Source organism: Oreochromis niloticus, linkage group LG1, assembly GCF_001858045.2.
Source record: "Oreochromis niloticus isolate F11D_XX linkage group LG1, O_niloticus_UMD_NMBU, whole genome shotgun sequence".
NCBI lineage: Eukaryota > Metazoa > Chordata > Actinopteri > Cichliformes > Cichlidae > Oreochromis > Oreochromis niloticus.
The window spans coordinates 33,012,765-33,034,455 of record NC_031965.2 but is presented as its reverse complement, the minus strand read 5'-3'; the positions used below and the strand labels follow the sequence as shown (position 1 = coordinate 33,034,455).

General features: G+C 38.0%; 2 protein-coding genes across 3 annotated transcripts in view; both read left to right on the top strand.

Annotated features, from left to right (window-relative positions):
• Nucleotides 1-16,611, top strand: part of LOC100696143 (synaptosomal-associated protein 25-A) — a 38,418-nt gene extending 21,807 nt beyond the window's left edge. The window contains exons 4-8 of one of the 2 annotated variants that reach the window (XM_005447687.4): nt 3,712-3,760; nt 9,808-9,925; nt 13,205-13,324; nt 14,479-14,623; nt 15,237-16,611. In XM_005447687.4, coding sequence (XP_005447744.1) covers nt 3,712-3,760; nt 9,808-9,925; nt 13,205-13,324; nt 14,479-14,623; nt 15,237-15,305 — 501 coding nt within the window. In that variant the 3' untranslated portion in view covers nt 15,306-16,611. Of the gene's footprint in view, nt 1-3,711; nt 3,761-9,807; nt 9,926-10,165; nt 10,284-13,204; nt 13,325-14,478; nt 14,624-15,236 lie in introns of both variants that reach the window. The other variant, XM_003437687.4, reaches the window with a different exon arrangement.
• A 1,828-nt stretch (nt 16,612-18,439) lies between these two features.
• Nucleotides 18,440-21,113, top strand: cox5ab (cytochrome c oxidase subunit 5Ab). Its single transcript, XM_003437559.3, has 5 exons — nt 18,440-18,623; nt 20,167-20,283; nt 20,382-20,503; nt 20,651-20,773; nt 20,984-21,113. The coding sequence occupies exons 1-4, from the start codon at nt 18,551-18,553 to the stop codon at nt 20,762-20,764; spliced, it is 426 nt and encodes a 141-aa protein (XP_003437607.1). The 5' UTR covers nt 18,440-18,550; the 3' UTR covers nt 20,765-20,773; nt 20,984-21,113.
• Nucleotides 21,114-21,691: the final 578 nt, after the last annotated feature.

Sequence of the window (21,691 nt, the reverse complement as noted above, 5' to 3'; positions counted from 1 at the left end):
ACAGAGTGAAAACAGACGAGCAGAGGTATAAAAGCAGAAGACAAACCTCTGCACCTCTGTTATATAATTATGCAGCCACATTTGAAGCATGTGGCTTTTCAGCATCTACTCTGAATTCAGGTGTTAACATCATTTTCAAATTGATCCTGCGTCATTATTTTTGTCTTCCTTGTTCTTTAATATTTAAGAACATACAAACAAAACTCCACTTTTAGATGAAGGCTATTTTTATTGCTGAGACAGTAAATAACCAAACTGAGTTAATACTTGCAAGTGCACAGTTTCCTCCATATCAGATGTAAAAGTGTGGTTAGTAAACCTGCATTAGTGCAGACTTGGAGGGTTTTTAAGCCACTTTAATTAAGTCTAGTTGGTTGGAAAGAGCTCTTAATGTGGCTGGCCCTCCATGCGAACCCACAAACTGAGTGAAAGTGTGTAAGGAGAGCTTGGCTCAGAAGGGCCAGCCAGGCAGACAGGAGTGTGGTTTGTAGCTTAAATAAGACACTGCTAATGTGAAGGACAGAAATAAACCCAGACCTGTACCATTATCTTGGTGCAAGACACATCACATTACACAATGTCATAGCAGAGTGTAGTAAGAAACCTCTAATGTGTATTGAACAACTCATGTCTGACATTGTAGAAGATTTCACTGTGCCTGGTAGTCACTGGCAGGAAAACACTACGTCATGTACTGTGATATAACATGACGCTGGTAGGTGATGTGGAAATCATCTGCAAATGCTTTTTAAATAACTGAAAGCTATTAGACTTTGTGGTTTAAGAAAAGCTGAATAGGCTGTTTGTTTTCCGCTAAACTCTTAGAGTTTTACTTTTCTTTGATTTTTAAATTCACTTATTAACAGCGAAGTGGTAAATGTGTCATCTAAATAACAATAATAACAATCCTGCAGCAGAGCGATGTAGAGAGAAGAATAAACTCGTGCAGCAATTTGAAAAGGTTTCATAAACGAGGACCCGCAGATATTAAAGTCTTTATGAAAGATGTTATCTTCATGTCAGGCCTGTAGGAAGAGAAATGAAAAACTGCTCCTTGGTTTGTGATACGTGAACAAAGCAGATGAGAGCGGTGGAAATGAAGTAAAAGAATGAAAGACGGAGATGAACACGAGAAGATCAGACGAGGGGAAATGTGAATGATAAACAGATAAAGAAATCTGTGAAGGACATAAAATCGGAATTCAGTGTCTCTGTGAAGCAGATAATAACACGAGAGATCCAATTTGATGAGCGGTGTCAGGCCTGAAGTCGGAGAATAAACTACACAAGATGAACATGCTATTTTATATTCATACAAGCTGTTTTTATTAGTGAAGTGATATAAATTGTAAATTATAATCTAAGCCTAAATAGAGGTATAACTAGTAGTTTTACCAATGAGGTACACTCACTGCAACTCACAAACTCACAACCCATGTTTTCCGCCGTTATTGAATCATAAGGCAAATACTTGAAATGCATCAGCGGTTTTCTGAGGGGCAGGTTTTCTCACAGAAAACTAGTTTGAGGAAGCTTTTTAATTATGACCTTTATTAGTTAGACTAGATTAGACCAGACTAGTATCGAGGTACCTTTACAACGGTTATGTGCCATGTGAGTTGGAAGTAAAATGTGGTTACGCAAATCATGTTTTTTTCTCAACAAGTAGTTTTAGCGCCTAATGTAACCAAATTAATTTTGAAAAAATGTCGTCCAGGCTTGCTGTGTGTTTCCCTTGTGTTTGTACCCCTGTTCCCCACCCATCTCTGAACGTGGACTTTTAAATAGTTTCAAAATATGCATATTTTTTTATTATTTTAAAGTACTGTTACAGATTAAACTAGTGACAGGGCGTTAAATACCATTGTGCACCAAGTATGCACAAAGTGTCCTTTGGCACCTGTAGAAATAGTATGCTGGATCTCTCCTTATCCTGTGGATTCCAGTATAAGGACCCTTTAGCATCACATTTAAACACACCGGTAAGTCAGACAGCAAAGTGCAAATGTGAATGAAAGATCAATACCAGCTGTGTTTACCTGAAGGATTGTAACTGATACAGATGCAGCACTGAGCCTCTAAGAAGCTTAAAATCAGTTCACCTTTAAGACATCATTATTTTTATTCTTCCTACCTCATGTGTTAACTTTATGTGCTTAGAAATATATTAAAAGAGGTCTGCTTCACATATTTACAAATGGTTAGCATCAAAACAAAGTGCAAAGAAAGAATAATAAAAAGAATATTAAAATATTCATCTCAATCGTCTGGATCTGTTGAAAAGTGCCTTATCTGTTCATTGGTTAGAAATTATTATTTTTGGGTGGGGGGTGGGGGTGGGGGGGGAGTATCCTGTGACTTTATGACTCACAGTGAAGTGTGAAAAAGACCTGATAGTTTGTGAGCATGTGTGTCCTTAACTAGCCATGCAGAAAAAAGTGATGTCACCGCGTGACTCTGCCAGTTGGCGAGGTCAGATATCCTGTCCTGTAGTTCTGAGGCCATGGCTGCCCTCGCATGATTTCCCATGATCCCTCTTGGGGAAACAAGCCGCCCTCCCATAGGGTTTATGCAAGTGAATCTGCAAACATTGGCACAGCTGAATGCGATGCTGAGAATTATCAATTTTTTTTGTCAAAACTCATGTTTTTTGCCTTTTAATGTTATTTATACTGAGAAAATTTCTTCATCCACAGTTTAACTTTACTCATACAGATCCATGCAGTCTTTTTTAACACTGATATAGATGTGCATCCATTTCAGTGATACGACTGATTTGGGACTGATTTATTGTAAATGTGTAAACCTTTTTACATACGTAACTAAATACACAAAAGATGGATACTTTGTACAAACATATCAGCACAGCAAACAGCCAAAACATTGTAATGGGTTTTGTTTTGCTTCCTGGCCTGTTCACGCATTGTTGTGGGACCTCTGTGGTGCCTGACAGTAGGATGTTTGTAGCAGATCCTTTAGTTCCTTCATGATTCCTGCTTTTTACACAATGTTAGACACAATTAGTTTTGGATTTTGGAAATTTGGAAGTTCAATCCGTTCCTTTACCATATTTCTCGAGCTACTACTAAAAAGAAGCACAAAACATTTTAATGTATGCTTTATTAATCCCCTGTAGGGAAATTACTCTCTGCATTTAACCCATTCACTCAGTGAAGCAGTGGGCAGCCACCAATCCAGTGCCCCGGGAGCAGTGTGTAGGGACGGTACCTTGCTCAGGGGTACCTCAGGGTGCCCTATATATGCAGTGGGGTGCACTACTCTTTTGGGGGAGACAGCTGTACCCAGAACCCATTTGAAAGTTGCTTAAATATCTTTCATCCCATTTTAAAAAATGAACCTAAAAATATCAGGTGGCCATTTTCTTTCAGAGGTGCTTTTTTCTCACCTTTGGACGGAGCCGACTAGCCGATCATCTGCTTTAATCTTTATATTTAGCACACAGACATAGGAGCAGTTTTGTAAAGCAAGAAGCTGTCAAAATGTCCCTGCTGTTTTCTACTGTGCCTCACAGGATCAGTTTCCAAAATGTGATTTCAGATTGCAATTTGACCCACTTTTGCTGCTGCTCTGATAGCTTTGCTCTGTTCTGCTCTGCTGACCTTCACTCATCTGTCAACTTTATTTCTCTTCTTCCTTTCACTTCTCTTCTCTGCTGTCGTCTTCTCACCTCTCCTTCTGTCTGTCTGTTAGAGTAAAGATGCTGGCATCAGGACTCTCGTCATGTTGGATGAACAGGGAGGTAAGTTGACAGGGAGAGATCACTTTTATCTGCTCTGCTCCTGATTCTCTCTTGCTGCAGTTTCACGGTGTACAATCGGAGAGTCGTCATCAGTACATCCAGTATAACACTTTAGATTCTCAGACCAAGTTTAAGGAAAAATAATGACATTTATGGTCCTACAGCAGACCTGCACAGGGAAAAGTGAAATGAAGGGGTTTCCACAGGTTCATCTACGGAGACCTTTTTGCAACTTTTACTTCTTCTAGATCAACCTTGGCTTCTTCTTCTTGCCTTCCTCTTTCCATAATTTTAAGCTAAACTAAACATTGATTACGTTTGTCTTTTAGGGATGTGACTTTTTAAAAATACAAACCAAAACAACAGAATCACTGTAAAACTGAATGCAGCACAACACTTTTTTATCAGTGACAGAAGCCACAATTGTAAGAAAAAGCTACATTTGATTAATGGAGTATACTGGAATGTGCTGCTGAGCTTGCCTTCTGCTTTGCCTCCCTGTATTATACTTTCATGCCCTTTTCTCAGTCACATGTTTATGGATGCACCAGTTCATCAGCTGAGCTTTGATGCAGGCTGATATTCCCCTCGTTCACCATCCACTTCAGATATCATGAGATTTGTCGATGGCAGTGGTTGATAACATCATAAACAGGTATCAGCTGTTGGTCAGTTTAACACGACACATTGATGTTAGCCCACATTTCACCATCAGTGCATCCCTACACCTTATCAATTCAAAATTGTATTCTTTCTTAGCTATATGTTAAGTACATGTTTGAATTTGCTCTGTTAAACCAAGCTAACACGTTTGCGGTTCACCTGATTGTCAGGTTTAAATGTTCAGAGGTCAGCCGGTGACAGATAATTTATCTTACCAAAGTCCTTTTCGGGAGGTAAAAGAAATCTATATCACTGTTAATGGCATACACACAAACACACACACACATACATAAGCACTACTTCTCTCTATATTTCTGCACATGATGTCAAATGCTGCCCTGATCGATTTAAAAGGACACTCACCTGATTTCACAAGTCAGTGGATTTACTGTGTGGCTCAAGAAGAGCCTTTTCAGGTCTGTTTTTGTCTACGTGACTTGGGAGCAAGTCAAAAAAATAATGATTTTCTGTGGAGATTCTTCATTTTAAGATTTTCAGTGAGCAAAACAGCTGAACACGCTTCACAACAAAGTCAAATTTAGAGGGAAAAAAAGTATTTCTGTGTAATGTAGTATAGTATAGTATGTTTATTTCTTAATACTTGGGTGGATTACCGTTACATTTGAAAACCACTTTCTGGATGTTTACCCTCAAAGTAGGGATCATAAATCCCTTCACTGTTTGTCTGCAAACTACACACGTACATAATGCTGAAGTATTAATTAACACGTGCAGACTGTCAGCTCCAGCTGTTTTTAAACTCAAACATAACCTAGTTATACGTGTAACTGGAGATTTTACGCATCAGTGACTTAATACATGTTGTTGTGCCAGTTGTGCAGACACCCAGTAACCATCAAGTGTGGCTCAACTAGCTAGCTTAACTGGAAGCTCTAAACACTAGCTGTGCAAAACCTGTTTAGAATGAAGAATACGGTGAATGAAACAGTCCATGTGATAATTTATTAAGATTCACTTAAAAAAATGTGAAAACTGAGTAGAGCTGAAATTAAAGAACTAAACATTACAACAGCAAACCATTGTGTGTGTCGCTTTAGCTTCAAATGCACACAGTTAGCATGTTAGCTTTACTGCATGAATGAAACACTTTGCTTATAGATAGAAATAAGACTTCTTACTGTTTGACGTCAATGGTTATGTTAGTTCTGATTTTTTTTCCCACAGTTTTTTTAAAGTGTATGAACACTATCATCTCTGAAAAAGTCCATGTTTGCAGAGAGTCCTCACTATTTTTAAAAAGTGTGCTAGAACTATGGAAAGGTTTTTTGCACAAACTCTGTGATGCATGTATTAGTGTGTGTGAAGAAAATTAAGTTCAGTGAAGGCTACTACCAGCACTACCAGTCAGAGGTCAGTGGTTTGAGTCCCACAGAAGTTAAAATTAATAACATACTGAAACTGACTGAATTTGTATGTTTTTCCAACCTTCATATTAATCTTTGAAGACTACTTTTCTGCCTTTAATAACCACAAAGTCTGGTGGTTCGTGGATGCATGTAGAGACACAAGGCTCATGGAGTATGCGTAAAAGAGTTTTTAGCAATAGCTCATAAGTGAAAATACAGGCAGCCAGAAATGCTATAATAACAAACAAAGGAGGAAGAAAGAAAGGTCTCAGTAAGTAAATATATACAGTTAATATCCTTTAAATATATCTAAACATTTAGTCATTTGCTGAAAACGTGTGAAAAAGTGCTTGCCCTCGTCCTGATTTCGTATTTTTTGTAAGTGTCACACTTAAATGATTCAGGTCAAATATTACACAACAATAACACAAGTAAACACAAAATGCAGTCTTCCAAGTCCTGAGGTAGCAAAACAGCCCCAGACCATCGCACTACGACCACCATGTTTGACAGCTGTTATGATGCTCCTTTTCTGAAATGCTGTGTTAGTTTCATGGCAGATGTAACGAGACTTAAACTTTCAAAATTTCAAACTTACACCTTTTGTCTTGTCAGTCCACAGAATATTTTCCCAAAAGACTTGTGGGATCATCTAGATTATTTTTAGGCAATTGTGAGACAAGCCTTTGTGGTCTATTTGGTCAGTGGTTTTCTCCTTGGACTCTTCCATGGATGCCATTTTTGCTTTCTTATTGTTGAATAATGAACTCTGACCTTAACTGAGACATGTGAAGCCTGCAGTTCTTTAACCTTGTTCTGGGTTCTTTTGTGACCTCCTGGATGAGTCAGCGATGTGGTCTTGGAGTAATTTTAGTAGGTCGGTCACTCCTGGGAAGGTTCACCACTGTTTTGAGTTTTCTCCATTTATGTACACTGTGGTTCATTGGCGTGCCAAAACCTTACATCCTTACATATGGCTTTGAACCGTTTCCAGACTCATAGGTGTCAGTGACTTTGTTTCTCAGGTGTTTCTTTAGATTGTGGTATGATGTGCTGCTTTTTGATATCTCTTAGTCTGCTTCACTTTGTCAGACAGCTTCTATTTAAGTGATTTCTTGGTTAAAGAGGTCTGCCAGTAATTAGGCCTAAGTGTGTTTAGTGAAACTGAACTCAGCTTTCTAAAAAATGTGGTTAATCATAGTTAATTCATGATTTAAGAAGAGGGGCAATTACTTTTTCACACATGACCAGGTAGGTTTGGATAACGTCTCTCCCTTAATCAATAAAATCATCATTTCAAAAATATTAAATATCTAATATCAAAATTTGACTAAAATTTGATGATCTGAAACATGTAAGCATGATAACTATGCAAAACACTAGGAAATCAGGAAGGGGGCAAACACTTTTTCACACCACTGTATATAAAAGGTGACATTGGTTTATGTTTTACTTTTATTTTTGCTAATGTATTTATTTAGCTTTATATTAATCCTTCTGTGCTTTAATTTAGCTCCCATTTTAATTTATCTCCCTTTATATTTATGAATCATGAATTTATTTATGAATATTATTTTTTAAATGGTTTTACATTTAATCTTACTATGTTATTCATGGCACATTCAGTTTTATTTATAGTGAGTCATTTTGTTATTTATTTTGGTCCTCCATATAGGGAATATGTCTGTATCTTAAGCAGGCAGTTCTATGCATGAGAGAGCAGCATACAGTAATTGGCCTGTCAAAGGAACAGATAGCCTATTTTCCTCTTCTCTCTTTCCTCACATCTACTTCCCCCCTGAGTAACTCCTGCCACAGCACACAGCTCACTGCTGTAATAACAGGACAACAATCAATGCTGAGATTTAAATTGCCTCTGCCTCTAAGCTAATGTCCTCTGTACCTGACCCTACATCTCTCTTGCTTGCACTGCCTTTCTCTTTTTTTCTGTCTATCCTTCTCTCTTGGTTACTGATGGTAATTTATTTGTGTCTCCTTCACATATAGATATTACCTCCTATATTTCTATTAAAGAAAATCACTGGGCTGGTCATGCCTGTAGTAATTAGTACACTCTTGTTGAGGTGTAAACTGGGCTGTGACTAATCCCTCTTTGCACTTTACACTAAATGACATGCACACACACTCATGCACAGGTCACACCGGAGGAGATTTGTCATTTCTTGCAGAGATGTCTTACCTGTGATGGAGGTCTTGCTGCAGCTAATGAGCCCCTCCCTACTTGGCTGTTACATGCTGTGTGACCTAAATTCAACCAGACTCAAGGCTGATGGATTATACACAACTGTTGGATGAGTTTTTAACAATTGGGACATTTTAGCAAACAGCACTAAACTTTGTTGATCACGTTTTCCATCTGGGGTTGTCATTTAAAACAAAATGCCTTTGTGTTTATCCATGAACTTAATTTTAAGATCACAAAAAGAATATAGTTATTTTTAGTTCATTAAAGAAGCTGAGTGTTAATAAAATAGAAGACTAAACCTTTTGTGATGACCAGACGATGGCCACTAATAGAGAAGATAAAGTCTACTAAACATTGAGTTAACAAACAACGCTAAACATGTAACTTGGGAGTGTGTCGCTGCTGCGTTCAGCAAGCAGCCTTTTCACAGGCTTGGATATGTGTCAAAAATTGCAATACATAAGCAAGAAAATCACTTACATAAGTCTAGACTTTGCAAAAGGTTTTAGATATAAATAATGAAGTAGTTTTCTATTTAAATCAAGGTCAGATTTCACCCCGAGTCTGTTTTATAAATGCAGCCCCTGCAGGCTGAACATGCATAATGATTTTGGCATGATTTATGTTCATAATAACTAGTTTATTAATAAAGAGTTGAAGTTTATCCTTTCCATTTTTCTTAACTAATATTGGTTTCCGCTTAGCAATATGTCTGAGTCTCTCTGTCTGTCATTTTATTAGCAGGATTATTTAAAAGGTTATGGATTCATTTACAAGGAAATTTTTCTACAGGTGGAACTTGGGCTAACTTTGACGTGTTTAACTCTTGGAATTGATCTGGATCTGAGAATACTTTGAAGAATTCTTTTTAAGTAGACATTTTGTAGCTTTACAAAAATAGTATCACACTGACGTAAGAAAACTCGGGAGAGATTTTCTTGGTGTTCTCAATAAAATATCATAAGACTAATCTGGATCCAGATAGTCCTCCTTATCCAGGGATTCAGTTCATGAATGGGGTAGAGTGAATTCTAAGCCTTGGCTGAGGTATGCAGTGTCAGACTGCTTTCATTTCTACATCATGCCGTTACAGCTAGGCTTGAGACTGAAAAATCGATACATTGTTTCCTTTTGTCTTAATAATACACTAGTGGATATTTTATTAAAATGTGCAGGCGCTATGACTGGATTATTCAATCAGTTTGAATGACCAGAGTAACTACTATGGTGGCACCTATAGATGGCATCACCTTCTCTTTCTGTGGCTTTAATACTGAAGCCTGTTTAATGCTTGCGTGCAGCATTGTTTTGTTAAACTCTCTGATGTGCTTTCACACAAGCACAGTAATAGTTCTTTTCATTCCTTTTGGATCTCAGGCTTCTCAGCCCTGAATGTCTGTCTTTCACTCTCTTTGTTATCTATTTCTAAGCTCACTGGCATGCAGTAATATTTAGGCAGTCAAAGTGGCAGAATAAATGTCCTCGTGTACACTTGCAGAATTGGATGAAGCATACTGCCACTGATTCTCAGCACCACTCGGATGATATACTTGCTGAGAAAAAATGATCCCATGGGGTGGAGGTAGGGAAAAAAAGGCTATCACAAGAAATCCATGCAATTAAAAGTCACATGAAAAGCTACAGATGAAGAAAAATTATAGTTCATTTGATACTTTTAATGCTTTTTGCCCGCTTTGCCTTCTGCATCTAGCAATAAACAGTCTGCCTCTTGCAGTCTAGCGTAGAGCGCCAGCCCTCGATACAAACCAGTCAACTTTATTTCAACACTCTCATGCCTTTGTCCTCACCAGAACAACTTGATCGTGTGGAAGAGGGCATGAACAAGGTGAACGCAGACCTGAAGGAGGCCGAGAAAGATTTAAAAGATATAGGACAATGCTGTGGTCTGATATGCCCATGTATTAAAAAGTAGGTACCGGCCAGGAGTCGTGCGCTCTTGCCTGTCCAGTGCTGGTGATGGTGGTGGTGGTGGTGATGGTGATGTCTGATGTCTCTCTTGTCACAGTCAATGTCTTTTTTTGTCTTCTCTCCTTTGTCCTCCTTCTCTACTCCCATCCCCTTCCTTCCACCCTGCAATTTCTTCCTCTCTTCTCTTCTCATGTGCTTACGTTCTTTTGCTGGGATAAATGACAATGTGTTGGTAATCAGAACAACTGGAGCGCATCGAGGAGGGGATGGACCAAATCAATAAGGACATGAAGGATGCAGAAAAGAATTTGAACAATCTAGGACAGTTCTGTGGTCTATGTTCATGTCCCTGTAACAAGTAGGTGCTGCCTATGTCGCCTGACTGCATGTGTTTCAGTGCCTGCCTACCTGCCTCTTTATCCATCTGCCTGCTTCTGGTGTGTAGAGCATGGTGAACTGTGGTGTGAGCAGTCAGGCCTACAGCCACAACAGCACGCTCTCTGAACAGGCACCAGCACTGCATGCACGAGTGTGAGACAGATTATTAAAATTAAGACTCTGCAGGGAGAGAATGTGTGCATGCATGAACAACATACGGATGCCACTGTATTTTCTGTCCAGCCTCAGCAGCTGTCAAAAGCCCTTCATTCCACATTGGATGAGAGATTCTCTTCCAGCAGGGAGCAGCATCTGCAAGGATCTCGGCCACAGAAACCCTCCGAACCCTACCCAAACTCCCACCCTAACATCCTGCAGCATGACGCATCATGCTGTGTAAAAGTCCAACCAAAAAACAAATCAGCTAGTCGCCTCCTTACATAAAGATATATAATTGATTATGCCTCAGTGCATTCAAATGAATTCAAGCTTTTTTCTTTTTTTTTATTACAATAGGACTCTATGAAGAAAAAGGTAACTTTGTTTTACTGGTTGCTATTGTTATCAAGTAAAAAATCTTATCCTGGATTACACAGTTACTTGATAGTCACAGCCAGGCAGTCTGATGGGTCCTCCAGTTCAGAGACATACTTTAAAGTTTTATATTTCACATTTAGCCTTTTGGAAATGTGTTTTTTTGCCTTTTTGCAGACAATGTGGTGAAAATATGCATTTTAAATACTCTATCCATTTATATACTGTCAGTTCAAGATCCTACAATATTAGAGAGAAACCCCCAGCGATCCAGGAATTTATTTGGAGGAAATTATGAATTTGGTGACAGTAGGGAGGACTCTATGCTTCTGTGGAGTATAACTACAAGTGTTATTGTATCACTTATAAACACAAATATATATTTAAGGAAGTGAAAGCTGGGAAAATATATAACCTTACCTCTGATTATAGATTGTATCCTACCTCTCTTCCCTCAACATTGCCCTGCACATTACAGTCTCATGCATGAGTTAGGCAAACTTGTTTTCTTTTTTCTGACCACCATTTCAGTATTAAAGTTCCTAAATCTGTATATTTACTTTTTAAAGTTTAGATGGATTGCTAATGTCAGTTTTGCCAAACTCCTGTGTGATCTGTTCTCTACCCTTTAGCAGCCAAACTATGGCCACTGAGTCATGTCTGAGCATACTACACTCTGGGACCAATACATTTGCTGCATATGGTTATACTATTTCAGAGCTATAGAAGATACAAGTGGCTTACAAACCAAAAGTATATATAAGTAAATTGTATTTTTATTTTCATTTGGTTTACACCCAAAGTGTTTCTCAGACATTTGCCTGGGAGTGAATAAAGCGAAGTCTTAATGTTTAGCAATATGCACATTATATGTACAACGGTACAAACCATGAATATGGGGAGTTGGGTAAAATTTGCTCTTTTGTTTTTGAGGAAAAGGTTAGTCAGAACCAAACAAATGATTTTTGTGTAATATCTGATTTTATTCCTGTATTACTTCACTATTACTTCACTGGTAATTATTTAGTATTTTTGTTTGCCTTTAGTGTGTAAAGCAACAATTTTTAGATCTAATCTGGAAATTACATTACATTTGAACAACAGATAATTATTGTCCAACACAGTGACATTGAGCACTATCCTTTTTGCTTTATTTCAACACAACAGTCATTATGTATGAGTGAAGTTTCTTTTTCCCATTTAGAGTATATTTAATATTTGGGTGTATTCAAAATCTGTCTTTATTCTGCTTCCAGAAGATTTGGATTTTGGGTTAAGAGCTTGTCTATTCTATGGCTCTTTGGTCCTCCCTTTTGTAAACCAGTAGTTATGTAATCCTGTGGTTACGTCATATGTTTCATTTGATTGAGACTGTTTGTATGGCAACCCTGGGTCAAATAGCATGAAAAAGAATTCTAGCATGTCTAGAATACCTGATGGGTGAATTTGTGTTGCCTCAAATGGGCTGTAATTGGCTGAAAACCAAACAAAATTATTTTTCTAAGTTACCTAAGTATTTTTTAATGCTTTTTCCTAAGTGGAAATCTTCACCTATCAGATATTCCAAGCATTATGAAACAAATGTTAAGAATTACATTTGCTTATTTGACTGTATGCAGTGAATCCTCCTACTGATCTATCCATCCAGATGAAATGAAGGGCTGATTTTAGCAAGTCTTCCATGCAAAATGATCACATTGTATGTTTAGGGATTTTTTTTTTTTTAATTAATATGTTTTTTTTTAATCACATTGGATCTAACTGCTTTCTTTTAATAGATAGTAGAATGTATCGGATCCTTTGCCTTTTTTTACATTTTCCCTTTTTCATGTCAAATATCATGTTTCTGCCTTGCATGTCTCCTCACTGCATGTTTACATCTGTGTGTTTGTGTGTCTTCTGTCTGGAGACTGCTTGTTGTGTTCAGTGTTTGTGCTTTCCTGTATGCGCTTGTGGGAGAAGTTTTGTTTTTAAACTTTTAATTCCTTTCTTGCATAAGCCACATTGAAGCTTACTGTGTCGGATTCAATTGATCTGCATGTTAGATCAATTATTTGCTAACAGACTGCAAATGCATGTATGTAACTGTATCATACGTGGCTGGTATGTGGCTTAAAACCATCTGCAGTGTCTTCTAAACATATATTCATATATATATGTTTTGATAGTAAATAGCAAGAAATAAATCCACATGGATAAAAATGCTTACTTACATTCACACTCACTGGCTGCCTCACTGGTGCCCACAAATACACACATACACAACCATTCAGTCATTAACAAACATGCATATACATGCACACACATAAACATATACATACAGAATGAAAAGCTACACTGGCTCTGACTGAACTGTATGTGTGGTAGGATTAAGGGCGGGGGCCAGGCCTGGGGAGGGAACCAGGATGGAGTGGTGAACAGCCAGCCGGGGGCACGAGTGGTGGACGAACGTGAACAGATGGCCATCAGTGGGGGCTTCATCCGCAGGTAACCATTCATGTGTGTAGGTGTTGGTTTGTGTGTGACCCAAGCTTGCTTGTTTGTGTCTGAGTCTGTGCATAAATGCTCAGGTTTGTTGTTGTGTAAAATGAGATATGTGGTAGTGTTTATGTATGTAATTATGTAATGACTGGAGGCATATCCTGGAGCCGACTGTTCATGTGACTCTTTAAGTAACTGTTTTCTTTCCTTATGCACAATATGACTGGTAATCTCTCAGCTGAGTTGCACCTCAGGAACAGATCAAATTGTATATCAGTTTAATGTTTAAAGATGTAAATACTGACGATCTGTGGAGGCAGTTCAGTCTGCAGCAATATCTCTTTAATTGTGCATTAATTCGATATTCAGATAAACACAATAATAGTTCCCACAACAACATTTTGAACCTATATCAGCGTTTAACCATTTAAAGCAAAAAAGTATTTTTTATTTATGTATCACAGCTTAATTACCTGAAACCTATCTTTGGCTTACCGGAGGGATCCCAGCCCTGGTGTTGAAAGTCATTCAGTAATACCTAGTTATGTGATTTGCTGTCTGAAAGGTGAACATTCATGGATTTGTACTGTTAAAAGTAATGTTTCTAACCCTTCATTCTCACTAGAGACAAAAACACCGTAGTATTTAGTGTTTCCTTCTTAAAGTGGATGTATTATGTGTTAACCTATTTTCTGTTATGCACATACTTCACAGTCGAAGATGGTCCCCAATAATGCTAATATTTTAAGTTACAACATGTGCAGGTATTTCCTTTGTGCCAGAACAGCAGGCTTTTCTACTTTTCTGACTATATGATTTCAGTGAGAGTGGAAATTCCTCACAGATAGAAACCTGACCACCTTTTATTTAAACCTTTGGTTTGCAAGAGGCAGTCAAACAGAACACACCAGACTTAAAGAAACCCTCCTGTAGAGGCAAATGAGTTACAATGACTCACAGACAATGGATAAACTGAGGGGCTGCATGAATAAGACCTTTAGTAAGGAATAAGGATTGGATAAGGACTTTTTAAAATTAATATTATGTGTTTTTAGGAAGCAATTTAACTCCATCAAAATGCTCTCCAGCACAATCCAACAACAGCTCCCATTAATCTTAAACCAATAAGCACTCGTACTTCAACCTTGTGCATGTTTCAGGGTAACAGATGATGCTCGGGAGAATGAGATGGATGAGAACCTGGAGCAAGTGGGCGGCATCATTGGCAACCTGCGTCACATGGCCCTGGATATGGGTCAGGAGATCGACACGCAGAACCGCCAGATTGACAGGATCATGGACAAGGTAGTGTACAGTCAGAGCTTTTTATGCCACTACCATGGACAGTATTCAGTTTATTTGATATGGGACGGTGTTTTATAGCTTGACATGGATGAAACTGATACTTCACTATTCTAAAGTGAAGTTATTGATGGAAACAAGTCAGCTTCAAAAATGACGCTTTGAAATATATCTAGACTGACGCTTTAGGTTATAATTTCTCAAAACATTTAAAGAAAATAAAATGACAGAAATCGAAAAAAGGAATTAAAATCAGAACGTGTGGTTGTACCATTCCAATGCTGCAATTTTATGTAATGTAAATAAAACACAAAAATATGTATACATGTAAATATGTGCAAAATATAACTGTGTATAGAAAGAGCTGAAGTTGGCTAATGGATTACAGGCTTGGCATCAGGGTATATAACAGCAGATATAAACCAGTTGTGCTGACTTCGATCGGATTTAGCCTGAATTTCACACACTAATGGGGAATTCCTGATTCACAAGCCATTGCATACTTTATCCATCCATTCAGTATCTTCATTTAATTTGCCCCTCTCCACTCTTTAGCACTGGTTTGACCACATTTTCCTACCTGAGCTCTATAACAGCTGGTGCTTCTTTCTTTCAGGCTGATTCCAACAAGACCAGGATTGATGAGGCCAACCAGCGTGCCACAAAGATGTTGGGCAGTGGCTAAACTACAGCGAAAAGTGCTTTCACCCTATTTAATCCTTGTCACCCTAAAAAAACAAACAAACAAACAAAAAAAGAAACCCCCAACCAAACCTATCCCTGCCCTTAACATCAACACCTGGCACCCTCTTCCTTTGCTTAGTAGCAGGCACTGCAAAATTATGCTTTTATTGTGATACTGATAGAGTTTTGCACACATGCACATATCACACGTTGCTCTGCTCGCCCCTCCAACTCCTGCATCACTTTCAGTCCTTGTTGTCAGTGTTCTGTGATGTTGATCTTCTAATTTTGTTTAAAAGAAATAGTTACACAACCACCAGTCAAACTCTTTCCATGCTGTACATAGTGCTTCATTAATGGTTTCAGTGATTTAGATCACGTGTCCAGTTTCTTCATCACTCTTTCTTTTTTTTAAAAAGTATATGTGTAATATAAGTTGTATGTACCCCCTGTTTCAAAATGTCTTTCACTCATATCAGTATTCTGGTGTTGTCACCCAGTGTATTCATCAGTTAGGATGTTGTGACGCTACAGTACCAATAAGGCCACAGTGATTTGAAGTTACCAAACGAACATGCAGCCTTTACTGTTTATTACCAAGGCTACTGTTTAAATAGATTTAATGGCGATAGTAGACCAAGTGTCTGGTCCATTTGGATCAAGATGTGGCTTTCTGGTCAAGACTATACACTGGTATTTTATCAACTCAATTAACAGAGCAGTCTTAAAAGAATATAATGCCATTTAAACTGTATAGAACAAGTATTTTTCCTCAGGGAGCAAAATCTGACCATTTAAAAGCAAAAGCAAAATGTTTGTTTAATGCATTGTAATTTATAAAAGCCACAGCGCACAAGGCTCGGTGTGTAGGTGAACAATTGCAGTTGCTTATGGTCTGAATAGCATCATTGATAATCAGACAAATATTGGCATTAATCACAGTGAATGTACAAGGATGTGGGGCTTTGATGGAGGTCAGAGGTCAAGCAATCAATCCAACAACTTATTCACATACCATGCTACAATTTATTCATGATCCAACCCTAGCAATATAAAGTAGTGCATTAAACGTATTATGCATGTCCATCTGCTGCTAGAAAACACAAATTAACTCATTTAAACAAGCAAAAATACCCTAACATGGAAACCGCATGCTACTATGTAGGCCACACAGAGGAGGGACCCGTATTTATCTGCAATGGTGCCACTCTTTGTTTCATGTCTCTTTACCTTTCCAAACTGTGACCATCACTGTAAAATAAAACCTTGGAAAATGCCAATAAAACTATCATAACTGTAGAATCATACTGAGCTTTCTTCCTTTTTTTGGAACAACGCTGGACAGAGTGGAGGCGGTGAGAAAACAGTTTGAAGTAATGGCGTTAAATGTCTGTAGTGTTACACTACACACAAGTTAACACCTAATCTGAGTGTGTGAGTTGGTTCACAATTGTAATAGCATTTTCAGATTCTGTATTTTTATGGGGGGGTTTTTCAGAATAAAGTACAATAATTGTTATGCAAGGAATCAGAGCCACAGTGTAATTGACATGTATGGATTTTCTCTGGAACAGTTGAGAAGTGTACTCCACCCCCTGCCCTATGAGCTGGGGTAAGCTCAAGAGATTAAGAGAATAAATGAACTCAGAAGTTTTGGTTTCTTGGAAACATTTTGAGGTTTCATGATATCTGTATCATCTCATATTTCACTTTATGGTGAATTTTCAAATTTCTATTCTTATTCCAGATGACTTTACATAAGAACAGTAACTTAAATTGTAAAGACTCTTATAGAGTCTAATATCATTTCAAGCTCACAAGGGAACATGAATTTTCTGTGTAAATCCAGTTTAAGAAAATATGTTTTCTCTGCTGCTGTTCATGGTGAGGTCAGAGGTCAGGGAGCTTATCTAATTACATGTTTAAAGGAATTCTGAACTTGAGGCTAAATGCCTAAACATGCAAGATCAACATGGATATTTACAGAGAAAAGAAGAAAATAAAAGCTTGACTCGGATAGAGAAAGATAGAAAGAGACAGGCAGAGACAGAGAAGGAAAGATGTGCAGCAACACATTACACTAATGGACATCTACTGTGGTGCTCTGGGCTTAGGGGGGATTACAGTTCACCGCGTCACTAAGAACACACACACACACACACACACACACAAACTTGAATCAACACATGACCAAGTAATCCACTGTACCTTAGTTACATCCACAGCAGAGGCCTGTCATGTGACTACAGACACACGAAAACCCCCCCACATAAATAAGTATTTAAAAACTTAAAAATAAACTTGATCATTTGCGTTTTGCATTGAAATCTTCCACTTCTTTGAATTGGGCTGCACCTGCTCCCAGACTAGAAAATTACACTTGTGTTGTTGCAACCAGAGGGCTAAAGGGTATATTTTAAAACCAACAGCTCCCTCTGCTGGTGTTATAGGCCATTACCAGTGGTGTTACATTCATTGAAATATGGATTTTAGTTTAGTAATTTACTAGTCTACTACACTATTATTTTACTAGTCTAATAAATAAAACTAGTAAACCAATTTAGCTTATGAAGCCAAACTAGTTTGCTAGCCAAACTTCTGCTTAACTGATGTAATTATGGGACGGTGGATATATCGGACAAATGATTTTGAAGATGGAGCTGCCAGGCAGGAGGAAAGAAGGAAGACCACGGAGAAGATTCGTGTATTTAGTGAAGGAATACATGCACAGGGTTGGGCTGACAGAGGAGGATGATAGGGATATGGTGAGCATCGATACTCAGCTATGGCGACCCCTAAAGGGAGCAGCCAAAAGAAGAAAAGATAAGTGAAAGCAAAAATTCAACACAAAATAAAAATCTAATCTAATTCGAAAATAAAAAACTGTAATAACTTTTATTTCCTCATATATGACCATATTGGGCATACTACTAATTTCCCATGATTGGAAAACGAAACTAAAAATAAAATGGAAACTAAAATGAAAAAATATAGATGGGCTAGAAGAAAAAAATATATTTTTAGAGATTTTATTGTTGAATCAATATATTCATATTTTACTTTATAGTAGCAAAAAAAATAAATAAAAAAAAATAAAATAAAAAAAAGCTCACGTCAACGGCCTGGAGGAGGTATTCGGCTGTCTTCGTTCAGTCACGTGACCGTGTCGCCCTCGTCGTGTCCTTCCGTAGGTCCAGAGTACCCCTTTCTAACACGTACAGGACGGTTAGTATCCAGTGCGGTAACATGTTCCGGGCCGTTTTCCGACTGTCAGCCACGGGAGCGCGGAGTCTGACTCGGTCACGACCCTGCTACTCAGGTAGGACTGTCTGCTTTACAATTTACGTGAAATTAAACAAATTGTGTGATGAATTAAGTCAAATGGGCTCGTATAGCTAGCCAGCTAGCTTAGCTAAACCTATGTGCTGGTATGTAGCTAGAAGCTAACATGGGGTGACATTGAATTAAAGTTGTGACCTGCTGTGTTTAAGGGTCTGAAATTAAAATAGTCTGGTGTTTTCGCCGTTCCCTGTGTGATTTAAATATTGAGGCGCGAAGCGAATTAAAGCGTAAAAGTCACGACCTTGCGATGACCCTCCTCAGTTTGTTTGAGAGCGTCAGCGACCGCAGTTTGCACGCAGCTCATATCAACACGTTGGACTATGGTCAAAATTGAATGCAGATCTCAATCCTGCAGATTTTGATTTAAGATTTACACCGTGAGCATGTATTTGACTTTGGCCTTTTTAATGCTGCTGTTTTCCAGAAATAACCGACCTGAGCTCACCTGTGCAGGTCATCTAATGTTAGTTGACGGTATATGGCAGACGGGTTCAGAACATTAATGAGTACTATGTAAAAAGTTAATCATTACTCAGGATTGTTGAACTAAATAAATGAAGGTATTATAGTATTTGGTAGAAGTGGTTTTCAGTATCTGTCCTTCAGTCAGTTTGAGAAGGTGCTCTGCTGCCTGTCCAGTTAGCGGTGCAGAGGGTCATCTGGATTATCCATAATACATAACAGTTTGTTCAGTGACCTCCTCTCTACGACAAATGCTTAGTTTGCAGGCTTCCTACACTGGAAATAAAGAAACTGAAACCAAACTCGTTTACGTCTTCAAATGTACACGCACACAACAGCTACTCTGATCGAGGCGATGTAGCAATAAATTGCATGACCCTATTTTACTTTACTCCCTCAAAATGTGTAACGACTACTGTTGTGCATATTGTCACTCTTTCCGTAATGCCACTGGAATTTATAACTTTGGTACAGTACTTTGAGTTATGTTTCTTTGCATAAAATGCCATTTCATACCAGAGTAAAAATGAAAATGTGCCCTTGTTTAAAAGCCTCTGAGGTTGCATTCAGCCAGAGTGAAAAGTGATAAGCAGCACTGTTAATGATAAGGCGATGAGAGGAGCAGAGGCACTGTGGGTACTGTGAAAAAAGAAATTCTGTTTAACAGTAAAATTAGCATATTGTTTTAAGAATACTTAAAAATTGATATGCATTTAAAAAGTAAATGTTTATTAATATGGTTCAGCACCAAGATGCACTTCCTGTTCCTTTGTAGATGCAGACATTGTTTTTAACTTGTGGTAGATCATTAAATGAGGAAATTTTACAGTGTGGTGTTAAAGTTTAAAATGTCACTGTGTGTATGTTTGATTAAGGACCTGGGATGTTTGATTCACTTTAAGTACAATACAGTGCTTTCTTTGTCTTGGGTAACAAAAGTACGTTTGTTTTTTTTTAAAGTCTGCAATAGTTCAATTTTAAGCGGTTTTTATTTATTTATTTATTTATGTTATACAAGTATGTACTTGAAACTTATTTATTGAATCCTTTTTTTCAAGCTCCCTTGGCCTCCAGGTGCTACTCCCATGGAAAGGTGGAGACAGATGAGGAGTTTGATTCCCGTTGGGTCACTTACTTCAGCAAGCCTGACTTAGATGCCTGGGAACTCAGGAAAGGTGACTTTGAGTGGATTATTTTTGTATTGTTATAGTTCAAATGAGGGTTAACTAACTTTAAAATTACATTGCTACTTCTGTTAACTAAACACACACAGGAATGAACACCCTAATTGGATATGATTTGGTACCTGAACCCAAGATCTTGGATTCGGCATTAAGAGCTTGTCGGAGGCTGAACGACCTGGCCAGTGCCATCCGCATCCTTGAAGCTGTCAAGGTGAGTAAGACTCACTTCAGTAAAATATGTCATTAGAGGAAATGGAGTCACATAAATCGTACGCTTTGAGATTACAATTGGATATACACCTTGTTCTGATTTTTTTTTTGTGCTTTACAGCTGACCACATTTTTATCTTTATCTTAGGACAAAGCAGGTCCCCATAAAGACATCTATCCCTACCTGATCCAAGAGCTAAAGCCCACCCTCACAGAACTCGGCATTTCAACACCGGAAGAGCTGGGAATTGACAAGTTGTAGATTATCAAGGTGAGACTGCACCATACCGCAGCATGCTACCTGGATGGGCAGTGTGAATTTTGAAAAGAATTGCTTCAGGCATTAGTAACTGATGCTGCCCAGTGCTACCTCGAACTGTGAATGTGCATGCTGGTCTACTTTATTGCACAATATTATTGTAGATTATGTGGCCCGTTACATACTTTCAGTTGCAAACTTGTTTTGTTTCTCTTTCCACAGGTTATTTGATGTATAAAGAGATGAGCTTTCCCGATTCTCTCCACGCTGAATTGCCTATATTGTTTAAATCCAAGCTGTCCTGTGGTGTACAAAATAATGGACCTTATAAATAAACCAGAAATTGAAGATGTTTGCTTGTTCTTTGTGTATGACTAATACATGCTTTGATGTACTTAATTATACCTGTGTAAATATTTGATGTGAAGAATAAATAAGAACCAGCTGAACTCTATCAAAAAGGATAGAAACTAGCATTTTGTTATAACGGATGGTCACGTTGAATTTGATGAACCAGTGTTTTAGATTTTAGTCAGTGCTTACGGTACCCATGTTTATGTACTATGAATAAAAAAAAATAAACAAAAAAAACCACCCTAAAGCTTCCAGGGTCGCAAGCAAACAGGAGGCTGAAGACGATCAAAGGAGCCAAAGAGGTGTGTGAGCAAAATCCAGCGTAGTGAATCAGAAGACTCCATGATAGCTGCAGAGCTCGACTAGTAATTATAGCTCCACGAGAGCAACTAATTTGTATTTTGAACAGTTTCTCATTTTATTATTTTTACATATATACACAGATGAAACCCTAATGAAAATGTAATTTTTTAAAGTAATTCCCAAGTGCTGTTAAACAGCATAGAATTTTAAGTGCTTCCTTTTGCTCCTCCTCTTGCTTTCTAAAGAAAGCTAGTTTAGACGTGCTATGCTGAA

What these genes read in the sequence shown, in the direction of transcription:
- cox5ab (XM_003437559.3), top strand. Translation starts at nt 18,551, where the DNA reads ATGTTCCGGGCCGTTTTCCGACTGTCAGCCACGGGAGCGCGGAGTCTG. An exon ending in GTCACGACCCTGCTACTCAG is followed by an intron (nt 18,624 to 20,166) that starts GTAGGACTGTCT and finishes CTTTTTTTCAAG; the next exon opens with CTCCCTTGGCCTCCAGGTGC. An exon ending in GCATCCTTGAAGCTGTCAAG is followed by an intron (nt 20,504 to 20,650) that starts GTGAGTAAGACT and finishes TCTTTATCTTAG; the next exon opens with GACAAAGCAGGTCCCCATAA.